Source organism: Amblyomma maculatum, chromosome 10 (assembly GCF_055883805.1).
Source record: "Amblyomma maculatum isolate TAMU_Amacu chromosome 10, ASM5588380v1, whole genome shotgun sequence".
NCBI classification, from domain to species: domain Eukaryota; kingdom Metazoa; phylum Arthropoda; class Arachnida; order Ixodida; family Ixodidae; genus Amblyomma; species Amblyomma maculatum.
The window spans coordinates 53,055,983-53,064,442 of record NC_139353.1 but is presented as its reverse complement, the minus strand read 5'-3'; the positions used below and the strand labels follow the sequence as shown (position 1 = coordinate 53,064,442).

General features: G+C 43.8%; 3 protein-coding genes across 3 annotated transcripts; 1 reads left to right on the top strand and 2 right to left on the bottom strand.

The window, feature by feature from the left end:
* Positions 1 to 209: 209 nt before the first annotated feature.
* Positions 210 to 3,262, bottom strand: LOC146176425 (coiled-coil domain-containing protein 32). Its single transcript, XM_084582752.1, has 3 exons — positions 3,129 to 3,262; positions 2,776 to 2,972; positions 210 to 582 (listed from the first exon to the last, which is right to left on the bottom strand). The coding sequence occupies exons 1-3, from the start codon at positions 3,253 to 3,255 to the stop codon at positions 424 to 426; spliced, it is 483 nt and encodes a 160-aa protein (XP_084438878.1). The 5' UTR covers positions 3,256 to 3,262; the 3' UTR covers positions 210 to 423.
* Positions 3,263 to 3,461: 199 nt separating this feature from the next.
* LOC146176424 (uncharacterized) lies at positions 3,462 to 3,895 on the bottom strand. Its single transcript, XM_084582753.1, has 2 exons — positions 3,720 to 3,895; positions 3,462 to 3,578 (listed from the first exon to the last, which is right to left on the bottom strand). The coding sequence occupies exons 1-2, from the start codon at positions 3,861 to 3,863 to the stop codon at positions 3,477 to 3,479; spliced, it is 246 nt and encodes an 81-aa protein (XP_084438879.1). The 5' UTR covers positions 3,864 to 3,895; the 3' UTR covers positions 3,462 to 3,476.
* A 209-nt stretch (positions 3,896 to 4,104) lies between these two features.
* On the top strand, positions 4,105 to 7,606 carry eIF3h (eukaryotic translation initiation factor 3 subunit h). The gene is made up of 2 exons (XM_084582751.1): positions 4,105 to 4,876; positions 6,606 to 7,606. Exons 1-2 carry the CDS (start codon positions 4,136 to 4,138, stop codon positions 6,885 to 6,887), a joined length of 1,023 nt encoding a protein of 340 aa, XP_084438877.1. The 5' UTR covers positions 4,105 to 4,135; the 3' UTR covers positions 6,888 to 7,606.
* The last annotated feature ends 854 nt before the right edge of the window (positions 7,607 to 8,460 follow it).

Here is an 8,460-nt window from a genome sequence, read left to right as displayed (position 1 = left end):
CGTCCACGTAGTACTCAACCTTCAGTACAGGTTAGGAAAACCATGACCAGTACAGTTAAACCCAAAACATTGGAATTCCTCATAGCCCAATGTTACTCCCCAACACAAAAGCTTATAAATATTAACGTGCAACAGTTTCCAGCACTATAAACTCAAAATAAGAGCCAGTAAGCAACCTATTTATTAAGGAAGTTACTAACCACACAACATACAGCTTTTACACATTCTACTTTATTGATTGCTTCTAATAGCACAGCTCTGCAGGAAATGTGCCAAAAAGTGAACATGCTAAGTTCACGGCACCTTACGGGCCCTGTGGCATAAAGAATGCAGCCAACGAAACACATTATCACAATAGCGGTGGCTACAATATGTGACGAACATTATGTGGATTAATCAACAGTTCTATGTAGCCCGACTAATTCACCGGTTAGGCTCTGAATCGGCACTAGAGATGCTTGCCCGGTCCCTGGCTTCTCCGGGTGGTGCTGTTGCCACAGCCTGTTTTTCAAGAAAGTCTGCCTCGAGGAGGAACTTGAGCTCTTCTTGTGTCAAAGCTTGCCTTTCGGGAAACAGCCTTCTCTGCAAACGAGTTGAAAAAATCATGGGAGTCACTTTGTCTAGAATTTCATATAGCACAGTGATGAGCAACCAGTAAGCAGGCTAAAGCACTAACAAGCAATGACAAGGAAGCAGAAAGAAATGTATGTTTATTAGCACAGCAATTAATTAGCTTTGATGACAACTCATATTGGCCTCCACTTTACCGGTATTGAACTTCACTAGTTAAAACACATCAGTCTTTTATACCTCTTATGAGCTGGAGTTAATTTTTTTAATACTGCAACGAAATCACTATTTACATCCAATTTACAGGACATGATGTAGCACCTTAGACAGTACTAGATGAACATAATATATTCTTGCTTTGTACATAAAGCATAAAAAAAAAGAGAGATCAAGTATCTTATCGCGATGCTGCATGCTAAAGTAATAAATATAAGCTGCATTGGCAAGAAGTCACCTGCCTGCCATATCATTCCAATTAGATAATCTGCATTGCAACTTGCATCAAAATATAGTACAAATATAATTCTACATTCTACAACGGACCACTGAAGCTTGGCATGACATAGGTTAATGCATGTGCTACACACAGCAGCACGTAAGAAGTGGACATGAAGACAAGAAATATGATAGATGAATCTAATAGACCCTATAACCCAAAAATTTAGTAAATAAGAAATGAATTTCTGATATCAATGGCAATATTCCAGGTCAATAGAAATAACCTAAAATACTTAGAGTAGTGTATGTGGAGTGAGCATTAAACCCTTCAGCTGCCATTTAACTTTGTTGTTCTAAATATTTTCTCACTGAACAGTATATTGAAGCATCAAGAAAGGCAGTTTGCTAGTTTTGCAATAAATTAAAGTAATGGTTTTTTTTTTTTTCTGGTATATATAAAGTTTCTTAAAAACTGTCAAATTGTTGGGAACTGTAATATTAAAGCAATTTCTTTTTGAAAGTGCCCATGATACAACAAATTCACAAAAAAAGAAAACTACCATCAAAACTAGTAGCAACATCAGTCTACATGAAAATGGCAGAAGTCGTACTAAGATCACTGTTTTGGGAAATACTGTACATTCACTGGCTTTAAAAACCTTGCACAAAAATTCAACACAGTACTTAGCCATAAAAGCAAAATGCCTGGCTTGAGGACTAACATTACTGCTGCAATATTAGGAAAGAACAGTCAACAAAACCAACAAAAGAATAGGGTAATGTTTCCATGTCTTTACTTTAATCTGCGGAATTGATCAGCACAATATTAGTGGAGTAATCCTTCTATCACTATTCAAGAGGAAGCAGAAAAAAAAAAGGTGCTAGCCCATGCCATTCAGATTGATTCAGAACAGATTAATAAATGCACAAGAAAGTATATTTCACATTTGTCATGTGCTAGTCAAGCATACTAATGCAATGTCTGACTAAGGAAACCACACAGCAGAAAAAGTCCCTTACTTAGATTTGTCACTTTTTTATTATTGTACTTATTCCTCTACTTGAGAGTAGCAAGAGCCTGAGTAAATACATTAGCTTAGTCGTGCCCCAATCACAGGCTGAACTGCATCTCTATGTGGCTACAAAGTTCAAGGAAAGCCATATGCATTTCTAGTAGTATATTAAGCTTAGGCCAGTGAAACTGCAGTCGCTATTGAAGAAAAGCGACTGAACGTCATATATTTCAACATACACTATCAGCCCCAGCTTGTCACACAAAATGTTTTCAAAATTCGTTCGCACTCAGAATTTGTGTCAAAATCACCTTCCTCACGACAGCGGTGAAATTCAGAAAAATTCTGCACTTCAGAGCTATAATATTCTTTTCCGAGTGTGTACTTGCTAATGTATACGTCAGCTTGCATGCTGTTTGTTTTATGAGGCTTAACGTCCCAAAGCGACTCAGGCTATGTGAGATACTGCGGTGAAGGACTCCAGAAATTTAGACCACCTGTGGTTCTTTAACGAGCACTGACATCGCACAACGCACGCACGGGTGCCTTGCTTTTCGCCTGGTTTGTATTATGTTACATATGATGTGCTCCACTCCCCATTGCAATGAAGTAGGACCCTGGGAGAAAGTTAAATAAACTAATAAACAGGCGAGGTGAACCATTAAGAAGCAACTGAACCCCCCCCCCCCCACCCCCCCCCCCCCCCCCACCCGTTGCATTTCAAGTAGCAACGTGGCAAGATCGAAATTCTAACCTCGATGTAAGTTGCGTGGACGGGTGCATCACTGCAGTCGTCCCCGGGCAAGTAAGCAGTGGCCTGAGGAGCAGCCGAGGCTGGTTCCGACGCGATCAAACGACCTGTGTGGTCCTGACGGGCCTCCCCCAGCACAGAAAGCATTTCTCTGGCCGTTACGTCCCTGGTCCTGCCTTTCAGTCTGGCCAGCTTGGACTCTGGAAAAAATGCGAAAAAAAAAAAAAAAGGAAATGAACAGAATAAACTAGAATCGCATCCGATCAATTAGCAGGTGTTACTTATCAACCGCACCTGGCGAACAGGCAGTAGCGGTGACGCACGAGCGAGTTTATAATGGCTAACGGCTATCGTACCTAAGGTCGCCACGTAATGTTCGGTATCTGGAATAGCGCCGGGTGGATTGAAGTTGTCTTCAAAGGCCTGTTCGGCACTGTTGACAGTGCTCCCTTGGCAACCCCACGGTTCTGATGCTGACGCCATGCCAGCTACTGGTCTGCAAGACGAGAGAAAAAAAAAAAAAAAAATGCAGTCGATAGTGCCGTCTAGTGGCAAAGATTGTCACCACCCCTTTGAAATAGCCGAGCATGTTTTACGCAAAGTTGCAGAAAGTACTCGAAGCGCGACGATTATGCAACGCTACTCTAATTAAACTGAGGGTGAATGATCACTGCGCCGAATACACTTACCAATTTCCCGAAAGGTTATTGACTCGCGCGCTTCTTGGCGTTACGCTCCATGCAAGACTGGAAGTTTCTAACTTCGTCTTGGCACTTGCGCCAGTCGCGGTGTTCGGCCATGCACTCCTGCAAAAGCATGAAGAAAGGAAGGATCAACAAGACGCCTCAACTGGCAGTACCAGCAGGATGGATCAGACGATGCAACTACCGGCATGACGACCGTCTCGTGCGTTGGCATGACAAAATGTCGATTTAACCTCTACTTACTTGGACAGCGTAGTGTAATTCGACACAGCCTGTCTTTTTCAGCATTTCTTCAACGGGATCAACAGCGCTGTCTTCTGACGAAGGTCTTTTGGAGTAATCATGCTTGAAACTTTGGGTAGACGCAGAAGTTGTGGGCGCGGCCATTAGTGACTACGATCGTACTGCGGCTAACCTTGTTTCTCCATAACTAGTATATTCTATAAAAAGGGTTCAATAACTGAAATATTGCAAGATTATTACAAAAACATTTTTATGTTTTTATTTAATAATTAAATTATATGTTACAAGTTTTATTTGTGGCCAAAACAAACAAGTGTATATACGCAGCAGCGGCGGAGTGATGATTGCCGAAACTGCTGACGTCAATCAGCAGCAGTGCCTAGAATATACTTTTATTCATTCCTTTTGCTGTCAAGATGGCGTCGACCAGGGACCGCCGGCACACAGAGACCGAATCTGTCGTCGACTATGTCCAAGTTGACGGCTTGGTTGTGCTCAAGATCATCAAGCACTGCAGCGAAGAGGCCGGAGGCCTTCTGGACGTCGCCCAGGGCGTCCTTCTTGGCCTCATAAACTCCAACTTCGTCGAGATCACCAACTGCTTCCCCATCCCACCGCGCCATGCCGAGGAAGAGGAGGCCGATGACTTGGAATACCAGATGGAGATGATGCGCCAAATGCGGCACGTCAACGTGGACCACCTGCACGTCGGTTGGTACCAGAGCTCGAACTTCGGCAGCTACTCGAACCGTACGCTGCTCGAATCCCAGTTCGGCTATCAGACAAACATCACAGAGTCCGTGGTACTCATCTACGACCCCATTCGCACCACGCGGGGATTCCTTTCTCTGCGCGCGTTCCGTCTAAGCCAGCCGGCCATGAAGCTGCTGGCCAGCAACGAGTTCAGCGCCGAGCAGTTCAAGACGGCGCGCTGCTCATTCGAGAACATGTTCGAGGAGATCCCCGTTGTGATTCGCAACTCTCACCTCGTCAATATTCTGCTCTGCGAGCTGACCGAATCGACGCCCGTCGATGTCGGGAAGCAGCTGCTGGACATGAGCACGGCGTTTGTTTTCGAAAAGAACCTGCAGGCTATGATGGTGTGCGTGGACGCACTCAACCAGGAGACAAACAAGTTCATCAACTACCAGCGCCAGGTTCGTGCGACGGTTTTCTCAACTAGTTTTTTGCGTGCCTGACCGCGGCTGGTAGCGAGCCATACATGTGTTCTTCTATAGCGCTAGGAAGTTTCACGGATTGAGAACAAAGAGCAGTTCTCGCCGTTGTTAACACTTGCACGTCATGTCATTGACGCCATGATGGCAGACCATGCGTAGCTTTTGAGGTTCACATCGAAGGGGGTGAGGATAAGCTGGTCAGATAGGATTCCACAATCTATCTGGTCCTGGTCTACCAACACAGCGGCCTCTGCGACGTCACTGCAAGCATATCGAGAGGAGACGGTGCTTGAATGAAGTGCGAAAACGTGTTGTGCCTGTACGTGTATGTATACGTCAGAAGTTGATGCATGACTAATCAACCAAATCATAGGTTCTCTTCTAAAGAGAAGGAAAGAGTCAGCATGAAAGGGGCAGGCAGTGGCAGCCCTTTATGGAAGCCTTTTCCCTGTCATGTCTTAGCTTCCACGAAAGGACAGGTGACACCATGTCCTTGCTTGCATGTTTTATTTGTTAAGGCGAGTTAAAAAACCTCGTGGTATTTTTCTAAAAAAAGATAAGTGAATTTTTGCACATGGCTTTCACCAGCATCACATTCGGGAGCCCTGGAATATCAGTTGGTTGTGCTGACAAACTGTCAGTTATAGCTTGATAATGGTTGTGCGCACAGTTTCTTGGTTGTTCCAATAATAGTAACAGCACCAGATGAAAGGGGCTGACGAATAAGAACTTTTTCTTTCATTACAAGAACCATTACAGGCCAGTGCAAACATTCCAAGATGCTCAGTATGTATCTGGTCCACATTAATTGCATATTTTGACCTTGAAAAGCTAGAGCAGGTATGTGAGAACTGCACTTCATAATGGCTAAGCTTCTGGCATGTGCAATGAACTAGATGTTATAAAAGCATGAATGCAAAAGAGGCCAGCATCATCGTGCGAGCATGCTGCCGTCCACCTCATACAGGTCTTTTTGACGAGTGGTTACCGAGCCAGTGTGAATGGTTTACCTCTGAAAACAAAAATTTGATCTTTTGTAGCAGGCACAGGAACATGTACTTCACAATTTTAAAAACGCACACCAGCTGTAGTGGTCATGGACGGAATGAGCTTTTCGCTATGAAATGTGGAGAGGCTTAGTTTGATAATCAACTTTTACATGATAGAGTTAACAGAGTGTCTGCGGGGTGTGTCAATTAACAACCACATATCATTTGCAAATGCAATGCTCTGAAATGACATGCGAGTGTCTGCATTTCGCCATCATCAAAATACAGCTGCTGTCACTGCCCGTAATTTGGTGAATTTTTTAAGTGGCGTAACTTTGGTGGTTGTCCTCCAGCATTTTTACTGAAACTGTACTTTGAGTAGAAGAACCTTGCTTTTCGCTTTCTACCAAAATCAATAACAGGCTTCTCACCCATCTGCGCGGGAAGTAAATGTGTTCCTCCAGTTCTCTGAAGGCTTCCTATTCTTCATCACAAAGTCGGGGGGGAATAAACTAGATAGTTTGCGATGTCTCCATGTGTTGTTATGTCTGAGAACACAGCAGCACTCATTGTCGTGTCAATTCAAATGCCTGATGTACTTGATAAATGTTATCTGAAATTTTTCTCTGGCCGTCATCTTTTAAGTGCCGCTGCAGTTCTTCCCGGGATGTGGTTACCATTGGCCTGCTTTAAAGACCTGCCTCTTTCTTTGTTTCCAGGTGATGCGCCAGCAGCAACAGAAGCAGCAGTACATTCTGAAGCGTAGCCAAGAGAACAGCGCCCGGGCTGCCAAGGGCGAACCCCCGCTCCCCGAGGAGGACATCAACAAGTTGTTCAAGCCCATCCCGACTCCCTCGCGGCTCGAGTCGATGCTCCACTGTGGCCAGGTTAACTCGTACTGCCAGCAGGTGGCACAGTTTGCCACCCAGAACCTGGGCAAGCTCTTCATGGCAGAAGCGCTGCAGCTCGAGAACAAGCCGTCGGCTGGAATGCACGTGTAAGGAGGGTGTTTGTCGAAGGTGCCAGGTAGACACATGCCATGTCTCAAATGGGCATGCGGAAACATGGGAGGCTCCCTTCAATGGCCAATCGCAGTTCCTTTCCTTTTTTTCTCTCCTCTCGTTGCAGTCTTTATTATTTTTATTTTTTTTAAGAAACTCATCTGGTATTAAGAGCCCGATAGTGACTCGACATTGGCACATAACACTTTCACTAATCACTTTCTCTGGGGCAAATTATTTGATGCAGCAGGACTATGGAAATCGCCTCTAATTCGAAGGCAGTGTGCCATAGTAGGAACCTGCATTTGCAATTGTATTTTTTTTTTTTCCTTTCTATGATCTAAACTTCCTCTTCTTTTTGCAGCCAAAAAAACCAGGTTAACTCGAAATTCACATTATTTTCTACCTGAATTGCTTCAACACAACTTGTGCTTAGCATTACATCCCACTCGAACTGCAGTTCCATTCTGTTCTTGCCCTAGTTGAAATTGGTCTAAAGTTCACTCTGCTATTCCTTTTTTTTTTCCTTTTCTACGAAGTGCTTTTTCTTGCCTCTACTAAGATTCACATTTTGTGCTGTACTATTTTTACTGTCTTAGTTTCAAGTGTGTTGATGGTCATTGTTGCTTCCATGGCGCGTTGCAGCAGACAGTCATGCCAGTATTTGCACTTCGACACAGCATGAGACCTCTAGGAATAAAGATTTTCTTTCTTGTTTATGCCGCCCTCCCTTTTTCTCACTGCATACATTTTTACATCACTTCTTTAGTGCATCAGAGTTATTGCAAATCAAATTTTGAGCTTAGTGCTGAAGCCTGTAAGAGCCAAATTATATTTTAAGCTCTCAGACACTAACACAACAGAGCAAATACAAGGGTCCAAAAAACGAAGCAGAGATTTCGTAGTCACCGGCTCACTGTGCAAGTAAAATGCATGCTTTGACACATATTTTGGGCACAAATCTCTGAGAGCATGGTATGTCGCCATTAATCTCGCAAAGGTGGTAAGCAAGCCTTTTTAATGTAACAGAGTTAGCGACCCTGTTCTCCAGAAAATACATTGTCGGCATCGAACAAAAAATCACAGGCACGTTTCGGGCAGATGACAGTGTTGGGCATTACTGACTGGTCAGCAGGTTGCATGACATCACAAGACTACATGACGTGGGAGGGTTTGCACAAGCTGCCAATTCTGGTAGCTCCTCTAAGCTACCAGTAGCTATTAGTAGGGATTTACATCTATGCTGAGCAGTCTTTCACTTAATATGTTAACATATTGTTACGTGAAGACAATTTATTTACAGTATATTTACAAGACTGCTGCAACTGGCATAGCAGCAAGCAGCACCACAGAAAACAGTCCCACTTCGTCAGTCCCACTTCGGCATCATCTATCTGGGAGGCAAGGAAGGGAAACACTTCGTCCTCGTTTTCTCGTAACAGTATGTTACACTCTATGCTAATGAGCATGTGAGAGATAGAGGCAAAAGCTAAAGAGATTAGTGATTAAGTGAGTAAAGAAGGATGCGCAGACTGAATATATGTTAACATTGTTGCGTTCTACCCGTGAATTT